This window comes from Amphibalanus amphitrite, unplaced genomic scaffold (genome assembly GCF_019059575.1).
Source record: "Amphibalanus amphitrite isolate SeventyFive unplaced genomic scaffold, NRLGWU_Aamphi_draft 000571F_arrow, whole genome shotgun sequence".
Taxonomy (NCBI): domain Eukaryota; kingdom Metazoa; phylum Arthropoda; class Thecostraca; order Balanomorpha; family Balanidae; genus Amphibalanus; species Amphibalanus amphitrite.
Window position 1 is genome coordinate 304,406 of NW_024882065.1, and position 14,401 is coordinate 318,806.

Consider the following 14,401-nt stretch of genomic DNA (forward strand, 5'->3'; position numbering starts at 1 on the left):
GGTATCCGACCTTTGGTAGAAGGGATGCAGCTACCCTATAAAAATTACCGCAAGACAATCGCTCAAGCCGCTGCTGAGATATGGGCCTCTCAAAATCATTACTTTTGCAAAACTGCTTGAACACCCTTGACTTCTCACGTGGCACGTGCCACGACGGCCACTGAGATGTATCAAAAGTAGTCAATTACGGGGAAGAAGGGATGGGGCTACCCAGCAAAAAAAGACCGCAGGCCAATCGGTTCAGCGGTTGCTGAGATATAAGCCTCTCAAAAGCGTTACAGGCCGGGCCGGGCCGGGCCGCTCATACTGAGATTTTCCCGTTATATTCAAAAGGCTTCGCTTCGCTCGCTGCGCTCGCTCGCTCGTAACAACACTATTCTTTACGATTATTTACTTTACGAACGTAACGTTACGATCTTTTGTCGAACGATCTTTTACAACATACGATCTTTATCTTACGATCATTTTCCTACGATCTTTTTTGTACGATCCATTGCTTTACGATCTTTTGCTTACGATCCTTGGTCGTACGATCTTTTGCGACATACGATATTTATCTTACGATCATTTTCCTACGATCTTTTTTCATACGATCAATTGCTTTACGATCTTTTGCTTACGGTCTTTTTGTCGTACGATCTTTTACAACAGTGGTCGGCAGGTCCTCCGGGGTCGTGCCCCCTTTTTTGGCGCCAGGCAGCGCCATTACCCCCACCTGCCAGACCCCATTGGTGATATAACCATGGTTACTAAAATTCCATACTTTTCCGCGACTCTGTGGGTACCATATCTGCGAGAAACCACAGGCTCCCCCCCCCCCCCCTGCGGTTTCTCGCAAATATCTCAAAAAAGTTGAGCGCCACCATTTTATCACATTTTGTCATGCATTTTGTCTGCACATGTTGTGAAAATTTCAGACCAAAGTCGCTCAAAGTCAGGTCACCAGATCACGTCAAGTGACCTCACCTCAGTAAAGAGTGTAACGCCTGTTGTAGCTACACAGAGTAACAGATCTCTTCCAACTTTCAGGAATTGACAAAGGCAACAAAACATGTACAAAATTTGTATCTCGGATATTTGATGTAGGTGACCAGAGGTCAGCTCACTTTCACGCCCTCTCTCGTTATCAATGGGAGAGGTCGCAAAGTCAATGGTAGAAATTGAAAGAAAGACGCCTCTTTTGGATGAGTGTCATTCCTAGCACTGTGAAGCACTGAATCACAAGTAAACATGACCACTGAGCCGGAAAACTGCACCCGTAACCCCGCTGTATGTCCCTGAGGTCATTTCAGGTCGTGAACGGTATCTAATAGTTTTTCGCTAATAACTTTTGATAAAGGCATGCCAGAGCGATGAAAATACCTTAGATGTGTTAAGCTCGACGACACGGATCACCTGATGTGCAACAAGACCTTCGATGCTTCTCGACGGGGGGAGCACGATGCTGATGAAAGTGAGCTCTTGCAAGTTCTGAGTGAAACGCTACTGAAGAAAAACTATCAGCAAACAACGTACATTTTATCAGCAAACAACGTACATTTTAGCCATTTTTGTCTCCGCAGGCTAAATTGTTATTCTTAGGTTAAATCTGAGGGCGTCATCAGAAGAAAAAACGTTAAGAGAGCTATCGAATGCGTTTTTCCGCAGCTCTGTAGCTCTATCCTTTCCTGAGCTATAGGCCAGTTTGTCGAAAATTGTCAAAGGTTGACCTGGAAATTGGCGAAATTTTACGTTCGATGACCTCTGGTGAGCTGACCTTTGACTTGACCTAAAAAGTGGCCATAGTTTTCCTTCATCATGTCTTACTCTCTTTCGAGCGCCGACTACGGCGTTTCGCTAGTGACCCAGGAGACAAGTTAGAAGGGGGGAGGGGGTTCAACTTCCACCCCCAGCAGGGCGTGGATACCCAGGAGCCCCATCAGGGCGCGGGTTAACCCCCATACGAATAGGGGTAGCGTGTATTTTTCGGGAAGAGATCACGTTAAAATGGTCGGATCATAAAAACTGTACCCTCGAGCCGATCATTTTTATCTGTCCTGAAAATGGCATAACCTTAACCCGAATAACCGTTGATTTGTGAGATCTTTCTTGAGATCATGGGAGTCCACAAAATCTCACTTCAAGAAGTTACAGCAAGAGCCGATTTACTCGGGACTTGTCATTGACCTCTGGAAGGTCACCAAATGACCAAGGACCTTTAAATTGGGTAGCAGCGGCTGCCTATCTTCACGGGCAGCACGCTCAATTGTTCTGCAAAGCTCCAGCTCAGAGGCCGAGATGCTCGGGTCAGGGTGCAATGGACAACTCCTCTCCCTTGCGTTAGTGACTGAAAACGCCAACAGGCGAGCGCCGGCTAATACATGACAGTTACTTTTGCGCGACTGTACGGAATGGTGAGCAGCTATGTACATGAAAATTGGCATGCGCCAGCTGATCGGTTCATGCTTTGTGCGTTTGCCCTCGACTAATTTTTGAATCCCATGGGGCACAACAGTTGCGATGTCTGTCCCATCAAGGGAGCCATTAAGTCTAAAAAAGATGAGGCTTTCTCAGAGGCCCTCATTACCCCCCGCCGAAGGGCGCCATTACCCCCAAAGGGGGCATGCCCCACCATTTGCCGACCCCTGTTTTACAACATACGATCTTTATCTTACGATCATTTTCGTACGATCTTTTGCATACGATCAATTGCTTTACGATCTTTTGCTTACGATCTTTTTACCGTACGATCTTTAACAACATACGATCTTTATCTTACGATCATTTTCGTACGATCTTTTTCCATACGATCTTTTGTCTTACGATCTTTTGTCACGTAATCCCGTAGAGGCACAGCTCCCCCAGCCCCAGTGAATCAGCCAGGGTGCATCAAAACGTGCCAAGGATAGCATAACTTATGGATGTAGAAAGAAGCTCTGTATTGCAGTACGCGTGGCTTATTTCTAATTCATCGATACCATCCAAGGATTTCTAGAACGTACCTACTGAAACCAGGGCAGCGAATAGCGATGTCATAGGTAGGTACCTTAGCACAGTTCTTTTATAATGAAACAAGGGGGCAAACATTAAACATTTCCTAAAGGACTCATGAAACTTTTGCAACGTCACTCGGAATCCCCGGGTTTTGTAAAGCTAAGGTGAATGAATATGCAATGACTCTAAATGGCAATCGACCTGCTCCTCGACATCTGACTAACCGAACTCTGGCCTGTACTTCTAGCTGGCCTGTCACCTCGTATTTACAAATGTGTGTGGAGTGAGGGCCCTGCATTGCGTATGATAAATAGTTGATGTCCTCAGGTGCCGCGAGGCTGGCTGAGGCTGACGGCCGACCTGACTGTCACAAACACGACATATCAGTCATCACATCGCCGGTTAAATTGTCGTCATATCGCTGATAGGACCGAACCGGCCGACTGCAGGTGTTTGAGTGTGGCGATGTTATTCAAAGTGTAATTTTGCCCCACAATGTCTGCTTTCTAATGCTGAGTTTTTAGCGAGTTCACACCGAACTTAATTTTTAACCCTTTTTGAGTAAGTGCTGCAAATTGCTCAAAACACGCGTGTGCACAAAAGCGCGAAAGAAAGAGCGATGTGTGCACAAAAGCGCGAAAGAAAGAGCGAAAGAAAAGCACATACCTATAGGTACACCTTAGCAAACCTACCAACATCCTGATGAGGGTTCAACCCTGCCAGCGCTATGGGTGGAAAGCCCTTCATATTTTGGCAGAGATAGCTCCAACGTATCCGTGATGTGCTGAAAAAGAGATCCAATTCAATGTTCTGAAAAGTCGTATACCTAACTATTTACTATAATACTGAAGGTAAGCCAAACTGAACATACCTCCAGTTTATTGTGTCATGAATACCTCAGCTCGGCATTTCTTCGAAGGGTATAATCTCTTACGATAGCGATGCGCAGTCATCCGAACACAAGTCATTTGGTCTAAAAAGCTCACTTCACAATGTGGCACCCTCGAAGCATATATCTAATACCTACTGTTAACGCCAGACGCCTTGAGACCCTAATTTTTCGCGATTAGTTTAAAATGCGTGGAATAATTTCAACCATATTTAGGAAATAGCTGTTTCAAGACCTGCCGAAACTTTTTCTTCAAATACATTTTGTTGTCACTTGAATATTTCTGACACTTGTCATTGACTCGTAATGTTAACTGTTTTTCCATCCTGGATAGAGGCTTTCATACGTCATGACATTAGGCTCCGCCCACGACTGCGGCATTGACCCGTGCCCATCAGCGACCTCTGTACAAACGACACCCCTGCCATCTGTAAAGGCCATAGGACGGGGGATCCAGAATTTCGCTGACGCTTCACGTGCTAATGTATCAATTGCAGCAGACGGTCAAGTAAATGTTAGGCTCTTGTTGACTCTCGTATATAGGACCAAGAGGACCATCACTCCTCAACCTACTACTCACACATGCTTCGAACAAACGTTAAAGATTCCTAACAAATACGATTTTCAATGTAGGATATAGGTTTGTTTGAAATACGAGCGACCCTTATGATGTGAAGAGAACGCAATTAATAAATTATTGCGTTGTTCGATGGTTGCATAGCGATGTACCTACAAATCAGCAACTACTTGATGACATCCGACATCCCATTATCACATTATCTGCAACGCCATATAGGCTTTAAATACAGGTGAATATTTCTTAACCTTATGTCAGGTATATGCCATCTGCCCGTCATTTGCAGCTTATGAAAAATAAAACAAATATCAGCCGTCAGCGAACCTATCAGCATTGTACAAGCAATGCGCCTTGAGCATTTATGGCTCCTCAGTCATCATGTCGCTCTTTGGACACTGTCAGACAAGACGTTACGCACAACTCCGCCGGCTTTCGGCACCGCTCGACCGTCCCCGCTCCCCGCCACAGCGCGAGTGACCTCGCGCCGGCCCGAAACCGCCGCAGGCCAAGACCACAGAGGCGGGGCTTAGCTGTGACGTCATAACGTATCACAGACTGACTGGTGATAGCCTCTACACACCGGGTGAAAATCTTGCTCGAAATTTAACATTACGAGTCAATGAGAAGTGCCTGAAATATTGACATGGCGACAAAATATCTAAATTGTAAAAGTTTCGGCAGGTCTTGAAACGGCCATGTCCTGAGTTTGATTGAAATTCTCCCACGCATTAAAAGATAATCGCGAAAAATTAGGGTCTCAAGGGGTCTGGCGTTAACAGTAAATCGCTGCGACACAACCGACCATTTCAGGGACGAGTTTACACATTCCAAGGTATTAGCCGTTCACGACAAGATATCACGACGGCTATCTGGTACACATTTGGTTCACATTTGGTGCAGACTTGGTGCAGATTTGGTCGGTCAAATTAGGTTCATTGTGTTTCTTCGAAGCTATCAGTTTTGGTTACGGAGCGAGCGAAGCGAGCGTAGTCTTTCCTTAGATTAACGGAAATTTCTGAGTATGAGCGGCCGGCCGGCCGACCGGCCGGCCGGCCGGCCGGCCGTGCGGACGCTTTTGCGAGGCTTATATCTCAGCAACCACTTGACCGATTTACACGCGGTAATTTTTGTAGGGTAGCTTCATTCCTTCTACCAAGTATTGGACTATTCCCGATGCATGTGGGTGACCCCTTATGCATGTGCCACGTGCAAAACGAAGAGGTGTCAGTTTTGTAATTGTTGCAATATCTCGGTAACTACGTGGTCGATTGCGCTGAAAGTTGGCATGTAGGTAGGCACTCACTAGGCACTGCATATCCAAGTGCCAGCGTTGGGGTGCTGCTGCACGTGCGCACGTGCAGGGGTCGTTTCCCAGATCTCGAGAATGGCTGGACCGATTGCGCTCACATTTGGTACACGGTTACGGAGCAGTTAGTAGGGTGCCGTGCACAAGTCAGTTGGGACCCATTTTGCACGTGCGCACGTGCAGGGTGCCGCTTCCAGATCTCAAGAACGGCTGGGCCGATTGTGCTCAAATTTGGCACATCGCTAGAGACCGGTTAGTAGGGTGCCGTGCACAAGTCAGTTGGAGGTACCTCCTCGCAATTTCGCACGTGCAAGGCCCACCCTCTCGCTCGCTCCGTTAGTCGCCCCAAAAGGCGTTATACTGGTTGTACAGTTGCTTATACCTGATTTTTCAAGTTTCAGCCATTATTTTCGATTAAAACAATGAAATAAATTCGTGATGTGAGGGTATTTGTTGAAACAGAGATTTGGTGCAGATTTGGTCAACTGTTAAATGCATTCGCCAGATAACCCGTCGTGAAAACGGCTATTGTGGCCGAGTGCAGTGAATGTATATCAAAGCGAAAAGCTCAACTCAGGTCTACGCGCCAACGGACAGCAGACACGCAGGTCCCCTATCCCATGTATGCAGTCGTACATATGGGCGCCGCTCCGTCGATGTCAGTACGAGCTGCATAACGGACAACATATAGACTGAAGAACCTTCTGACTCCCGAGACCCATCAGTCGAGCGGCGACGGGCGACCGACTCTACGATATACCACCTGATATTCCCGATTAGTATCAACCAATCAACGTGCCAGCTACCAACTGGCATAGGCTCGCATGGGTCAGTAAAAAAAAAAAAATGTATCATCCTGTTTCAAACCGAAGTATAGTATGAACATTTCTAACTATTACACTCTACAACGCATACATGAGCAATACTGACATCCATGGCACTCGCACGCCTCTCTTGTGTAGCATGCAGTTGGGTAAGTGTATTGAAAAAATTACCTAGATAACCACATTTGACTGCAAGTGGTGCACTACACACATAAACACCACTCGCTGATTCGTACTCGGTGACCATCAATCCGTTGTTGAACTATCAAGTGTTCTATTATATCAGTGAAATAGACCTCGGAAGACCGTCGAGCTACCGGTGAAGTGGGGTCTCGTGATGACCATACCACTTTACTTGATGAATGAGCATGACTACTCATGTTGTCTGCCCATAGCAACGCATCTGACATCTTGTAAAGAGTAAAAGGATGGGTAGGTAGGTAGGAGGTATGTAAGTACATACGCATCGAGAAGTGCCCCCTGCCTGGAGCGATGGATGACATTTTGCGAGACAGATTTACATTCTAATGGGAAGTAAATAGCTTATTATAGCGAATCTTTGTAAAATAAAGATCCTTCCCGTAGTGGCTCAAGGCGGAATATTTTGGGAACATAGCTAGCCGTTTATGCTAGCCGCTAGGTATTCAGCACACCCACGTTATCAGTGATATCATGTTGCGATAAGTGCCAAAGAAGGTATGTAATTTTGAAACGCCAGGCTAGGTACTCGTAAAAATTCAGTTGATTATCCACTCAATCTTTTTTAGCTTGAAAATTCGAGTGCATGCAATACCTAATAAGTTCAAGACTCATGCTATGGACTTTGTAGTTAATTGATGTTTCCGTGGTTATCACCATACCTCAAGTTCGGCGATCAGTATTGCCTTACATTTTTCCCTTTTCAGCTTTGTCATGTCATTGGACTCTATTCCTGTGACGGAACTGCCGTGCCCAATGTCCAAAGCCCGTGCCCAATGTCCATAGTCCGACCGAGCTGCGATCATTTAGCAAACAATCATCCAGCGTTCGGTCGGCGTGGTTCGATATAATCGAAGGCACGGCCTCATTGGCGGTCTGGGTCACGTGGTCGCCCATCAGCACACACTGGCGAGCGGTGAATGTCACCACTACTTTGAGTGGCCCCGCAGGCGGGCTGATGAGCTTCAGTCAAACAACGACTTACTGTGTAATCGAACTGAGCTAGCTAGGGCCACTCCAGCCCAATTGTTTGTGGAGTTACTAGTCGATACCAATCAGACGGCAAACATCGATTACGGCTGGTCGCCCTAAAATGAGCTCTGCTTGCTCTACCTTTAGAGCAAGCGAACACATCAAAGAGAGGAGATTAGGTCTCAACGCACACGTAAAGAACAGTGAGTGAGAGAGAGAGAGAGAGAGAGAGAGAGAGAGAGAGAGAGAGAGAGAGAGAGAGAGAGAGAGAGAGAGAGAGAGAGAGAGAGAGAGAGAGAGAGAGAGAGATAGAGAGAGAGAGAGAGAGAGAAATAGAGAGAGAGGGAGAGGGAGAGGGAGAAAGAGAAAAAGAAAAAGAAAAATAGAAGAAAGAAAGAAAGAAAGAAAGAAAGAAAGAAAGAAAGAAAGAAAGAAAGAAAGAAAGAAAGAAAGAAAGAAAGAAAGAAAAAGAGACAGAGCGAGAGAGAGGGAGAGAGAGAGAGAGAGAGAGAGAGAGAGAGAGAGAGAGAGAGAGAGAGAGAGAGAGAGAGAGAGAGAGAGAGAGAGAGAGAGAGAGAAAGAAAGAGAGAGAGAGAGAGAGAGAGAGAGAGAGAGAGAGAGAGAGAGAGAGAGAGAGAGAGAGAGAGAGAGAGAGAGAAGCGAGGTCTACCTTTGCTTTTCATCCTGCCCGCTGATTGCTTTGTGGTCTGATCTGATCTGATCTGTGGTCTGGTCTGATCTGAGTATAGGTTTTCTAAGGTCCCATGGTAAATGGTAATTCTCATCCTGTTTCAAGGGGGCTAGGGAACGATGAGATCATGAGTCCTACCCAAGATAGTCACCAAGAGCTACATACAAGGCATCGTCTGAGTCATCAAAAGTCATACAAAGAGCTACCAAAGGTCATCGAGAGCTATAAAAAGTCACTGAGAACTGCCTATACGTATTAACACTTACCGATTCTCCGAGTGTCACTAAGTACAGTAGGCGTGCCGCAGACCTCTGTAGGCCTGACTACACCACACTACGCGATCGCCCGTCGCCCCCGGTCACCGTCAAACACTGATTCGCCCCCTCACCCTCCCCCGCGCTTCCATCTCAGTCCCAGGCGCCGCTTTCGCGACCGTTACGTCACTAATCGTCTGTTCGATAGCGCTATCAGAGCTGACGACGACTCTCCTCCGAGGGCCATGGCCACTTGGAGCGCCTCTTTGTACCGTTTACATGTCACTCTGCTCATCAAACGCACCGTGATGGGATAGTAGATAAGCCAAGGTCTAAACGAGGCTTGCTGTGCCGTGATATCTGAATTTGTTGGCCGATCACGATACTCCTGGAAAAACATAATTTGAGGGTCGCATTCGCAAGTTCGTAAGATTACACACATTGTTGGTGTACTTAGGTAAAGCTGTACGAATACTGGACTACGTACTCAACGTCAGTGCTAATTTCTAAATGCTTATTTAAACGGCAACGAATTTACTATACTTCATCTCAATCATGAGCATGCAGACAAAGTAACCACACGAGTATTAACACCAATATAGTTCAATCTCTTGCCTAACAAAAACCTAATTACCTCTTTATTCAACAGGAAACTCTTCCTGAGTGAGCGGTTTGCCGACTCACATGCTGCGCGTGTGACGGATCACTCACCGTCCGATCACCACACTGCTGCGCTGGTCGGCCAGCGGGACCGTCGCTGCCGTCGTGACCGCACCGCTCAGTCGATTGTTGTGGCGGCGTCGAGGCCGTCGCCGTGGCGGCGCGCGTGCGGCCGACGTCGGTAGACGCTCCGACGCTGGCACTGAGAGGTGTACGTATACCGCCACGGCGCGCGCGGCTAGAGGGCAGGGGTGCTGCATCGAGAGGTCGCCACGCGGCGAATGGCATAAAACCTTTCCACCCATGAGCTGGATTTAATGAGATATCGTTTAAAAGATATGGGTCTAAATGCTTTTGGAGCAGTGACACCTCTCGAGAGCATCCGATGGTAGAAGGGATGCAGCTACTCTACAAAAATTACCGCAAGTCAATCACTCAGGCAGTTACCGAGATATAGGCCTTCCAAAAATGCTCATTCTGTAAAACTGCTTGCACCCTTGGCTTTTCGCGTGGCCACGACGGTCACCTAGATGCATCAAGAATAGTCGACCACGGGGTCGAAGAAATGGGGCTACCCAATAAAAAAGACCGTTGATGCCAATCGGCCCAGCGGTTGCTGAGTTACATACGAGTATAAGCCTCTCAAAAGCGTTATAGGCCGGGTCGGGCAGGGCCGCTCATACTCAGATTTTTCCGTTATATTGAAAACATTTCGTTTCGCTCGCTTCGCTCGCTCCCTCGTAATAACACTCGCAATTCACGATTCATGCTTCACGATTCATGGGCCTATAATAACCAGTAAAACGCCTTTTGGGCGAAGAACGAGCGAGCGAGATAGTGAGCCCTGCACGTGCGGAGGGGCCAGAGGGTACTTCCAACGGGGCTTGTGCAAAGCACCTTTCTAACCGGTCGCTAGCGGTGTGCCAAATTTGAATGCAATCGGCCCAGCCGTTCCTGAGATCTGGAAGCGGCATTCTGCACGTGCGCACGTGCAATCACTGCAAACGGGGTCCAAACTGACTTTTGCACGGCACCCTACTAACCGGTTCCCAACCGTGTACCAAATTTGAGCGCAATCGGCCCAGCCGTTCTCGAGATCTGGAAACGCCCCCTGCACGTGCGCACGTGCAGTAGTACCCTAACCGCAACACATGAGAATGCATTGCCTGGTGGGTGCCTACCTGTATGCCAAGTTTCAGCGAAATCGCCCTAGTAATTACCGAGTTATTGAAATGGGAACAAATCTGGCACCTCTTCTTTTTGCATTTTGCACGTGCAGTGGGGGTCACTCACATAGATTAAGAGTATCCGACCTTTGGTAGAAGGGATGCAGCTACCCTACAAAAATTACCGCAAGACAATCGCCCAAGCGGCTGCTGAGATATGAGCCTCTCAAAATCACTACTTTTGCAAAACAGCTTGAACACCCTTGACTTTTCACGTGGCACGTGCCACGACGGTCACTGAGATGTATCAAAAGTAGTTACATAATTACGGGGTAGAAGGGATGGGGCTACCCAGCAAAAAAGACCGCAGGCCAATCGGTCCTGCGGTTGCTGAGATATAAGCCTCTCAAAAGCGTTACAGGCCGGGCCGGGCCGCTCATACTGAGATTTTCCCCTTATATTGAAAAGACTTCGCTTCGCTCGCTGCGCTCGCTCGCTCGTAATGAGATGAGAAATTGGAGGTGGATTTCTATCAAAAGCGTGCGCATGAAATAATTTGCATCGTCATGTCGAAATAATTGTCACATATATCGACGCATATAATTCAAAACTGTGACGAAACAGTAAGCAAAATGAGGTTAACATTTTTTTGGTGGTAAGCTGAAACAAAACAGCCACGACACGGCACAGCCAAACAGCCAAGTAAAGTGTCAGCGAAACGTTTGACTTCATGATAACATTACATCAAATTACTTGTTTGTGGTCAAAAAGTGTGCTTCCGTGCAATGTCAGATTTGACGGTAAAAAATATTGTCAAGCCTGAAGAGCTGGAAACAGCCGAAACCGCAGAAAACAGTGGTAAGTGTCGCCATAAAGTTATCATAAATTTATTTGTAAAACCTTACCACAAATCCGCTAGCTGTATGTTAAAGGGACTATCCCACCTTCTAAAATGTTGTTAAAACCAGTTAAATTATGCCCGACTTTATAGATTGGATGACCAGGAACACGGTTCTGGCATTTATTTTTCATTAAACATCTTAGGCTTCCCATATTCCAAACACAAACTTTCAAATATGTGACGTCACAGCCCAAAATTACCTCTTTCCCCAGGCCACATTACTGTCATAAAGCTGATTCTTTTTACTCTGTAGGCACCACAACAAAGTTCAGACCAAGTTTTAAGCGATTTTTCAACGAACAAACCCATTTAAATCAGAATGACTAAACGAGGTGACGTCACACTAACGGTCGCTCCATGTTGAAGATAGGGCCTTGTATGTACAAGGCCCATTTTCAAATGAAGGGAACGAATTTCTTCAACACCAAGAGGCCGCGGGGGTTGCAACCTAGATAGATAGTGGTTTCTGAACCTCGCCGCAAACTTGGCTATCTCAACTCAAACCCCATGTTAAAGGTGGGATAGTCCCTTTAATGTCAAGTTAAGGTTTCTTGATTCATGAGACAGCTATAGCTAAACCTTTTTACAGTCAAATAATATGATCAATTTCAGACCTGAACATTTTAAGTCATTATTAATCCCATGCTGTCACAAGCAACAAGGAAAAACAGTTTGCCAATCAGTAGCTAATCAAAGGGTATTGGAGGTAGGTATAATAATACGTCAGCGTTCTGTACAATCTTGGGAGCAATCCATAACAATACGATATGAAACAGATTATCACCAGTCAGTTGTATTCCACTAAAATAGTCACACACTGATGCAGTTGCTTATTCTTGCCATCTTATACGTAAGCTATGCAATTTTTTACCTACCCATCCTCGTCTAGGCGTTGCTGCTCGCCAATCAGAATCAGGTATTTAGCATATGCATAACACGGCGATCTAGTATGCAACATAATTACGAAGAGTTTTACGTAAATAAAAAGCATTTCTCTCATATCAGAGCCCAGCCGCCAGTATCTCACCTCGAAGTTGCGGAAGCGTGGAACCTCTCGGACTCGAGGTTGATACAACATCCTAGGGATTTTTGTAACATTTCCAAGACAAGATATTGATAGAATGATAATGATAGGACATTTCTTCGCACCCATCCGTTGAACAACATATTGTCTCTTTCTTGTCTGATCAGGTCCTTTGACATACATCATTCATGCCAGATCTTGTGCCTAACTCGATAGTTGTGACCTGGGTAACGCTTTCAGCCATCCAACGTATTTTCAGTTATGTTTCTGCATTGCATGCGAGAAATGATGCTAGTTTATGTCTAGTTACGTTAAAAGGTTGCCTCGAGGTCACCGTCATTCAAAATCATGTATGTTATAATCCTTTATTTTTTAGTTGTTCGAGCAACAGGATTATCACATTCGATATCAACAGTCAGCACCTACGGACCGGTACAGTCATACATTACATATTATGTGTAAATATCATCCAAGCGTATCCGACCGGTCACCTTAGCCGAGGTAAACCTTGATCTTGACCTTTAAAAACGAGAAAATTTTATCATTCGAAGCTAAGGCACAAACAAGACGTGTTGGTACGGGGACCCGCAGTTGCTACTGCACAGCGACTCTGAGCAAATTGTCCCAGCACCCTCATAGGGAACAACGATAAGCTGCCAGAGGGCACGCACAGAAAACCTCAGCTGCTCTTGTACAGGGACCGGCAGTCGATATCAATGTAATCGGTTGTTACTGGACAGGACAGACGGCTAGAGTTGGGGTTCGTGTACAGTAGCAACTGCGGGTCCCCGTACCATTATTTTGTTAATCATTTTTCGGAAGTTACTCGCGAAAACAAAAACTAAAATTTGGGAGGTCATTGACCAGATCTGTAAGGTACCACCCTTGGTGCCACCACGGAATAGAGTCTACGGCAGATGTCATAGACTTATATTCCGTGGTACCACTGAACCAGTTACCAAAGTTTTGGTCAAAACAGAGTTTTTAATTCAAACATAGTTGCCGGGCGTTCCAGTCTAAGTATAAAACACTTTAAACTCAAGCAACTTATTTATTTATTTTATTTATCCGCATAACCACCAACAGGGAGCACCCCACTAATAGGTGAATTCAATGGTCAATTGTAAGTCAATGAATATTCCCTTGCATTCCCTTCCGATCATAGTGAAAAACTGTCCAATAAACTGGCCTTTGGGCCTTGGCACCGAGCCCTAATGAGCAATATATGAGCACAATAAGTACTGGGTATAGTCCTATAGGTAGTAGCACCCTAAAACTACTCATGTTCGACCGCTCAGCTTATCTCAAAGCAATGCAAACACTTCTCTTACTATAACTGTTATAGTTCCAGGTAAAGCGAACAGCAGACGTTTATGCAACTACATTCTCAAGAAGACGCCACGTTCTATGGCAATCATGGCTTGCTTCGTGGGCTGCTGTTACTTCCTGGTGGTGTCAGCGAACCGACTCAATGCTGGTGTCATATTACAGGCAAGTTTATCTTTTTTCATCTCAACACGTAACTAAAGCACTTTCGGCATACTATACTTATCGAAAGAGCGAGCTCATACGAGTTTATGGTTTAACGTAAAAATATCAGCATAAGTACCAGGCCCAACCAGGCCCGGCCCGACCCGGCCCAGTCCATCTTCACTAGCGCACGTGCAGGACTCACCCTCGCGCTCGCTCGTTTATCGCCCCCTCCCCCCCAAAGACGTTCTACTGGTGGTAATCGTGTCGTGAAGAATTGAGCATTAGCCCGGCAGCCGCTGGACCTCCGCGCCACTGCACCCGCCAGCCGCTGGGGGGGGGGGGGGGGCAACTAGTTGCCGCCTTTACTTATCCCACGATATCGTCGCAACGCGTAGAGATAGACAAGCGAAACTTCGCACACATGTTCCTGAATAGCTAGCCAAAGTTGTTTCCTAATTTGGTGTCGATTCCATTTTAAATGACGTCACAGTGA

General features: G+C 46.3%; 2 protein-coding genes across 7 annotated transcripts in view; one reads left to right on the forward strand and one right to left on the reverse strand.

The window, feature by feature from the left end:
- Positions 1-8,788, reverse strand: part of LOC122394077 (anoctamin-5-like) — a 33,588-nt gene extending 24,800 nt beyond the window's left edge. For all 3 annotated transcript variants that reach the window (XM_043390660.1, XM_043390659.1, XM_043390658.1), the window contains exons 1-2: positions 8,697-8,788; positions 3,666-3,757 (exon numbers count right to left, since the gene is read on the reverse strand). In XM_043390660.1, coding sequence (XP_043246595.1) covers positions 3,666-3,720 — 55 coding nt within the window. In that variant the 5' untranslated portion in view covers positions 3,721-3,757; positions 8,697-8,788. The remainder of the gene's footprint in view (positions 1-3,665; positions 3,758-8,696) is intronic.
- Positions 8,789-11,105: 2,317 nt separating this feature from the next.
- LOC122394065 overlaps positions 11,106-14,401 on the forward strand; it is a 46,293-nt gene continuing 42,997 nt past the window's right edge. For 3 of the 4 annotated variants that reach the window (XR_006258794.1, XM_043390621.1, XM_043390622.1), the window contains exons 1-2: positions 11,133-11,368; positions 13,781-13,926. Coding sequence is in view for 3 of the 4 variants with exons in the window: in XM_043390621.1 (XP_043246556.1) it covers positions 11,296-11,368; positions 13,781-13,926 (219 nt within the window). In the remaining variant the exon portion in view is untranslated. Of the gene's footprint in view, positions 11,369-13,780; positions 13,927-14,401 lie in introns of all 4 variants that reach the window. The other variant, XM_043390620.1, reaches the window with a different exon arrangement.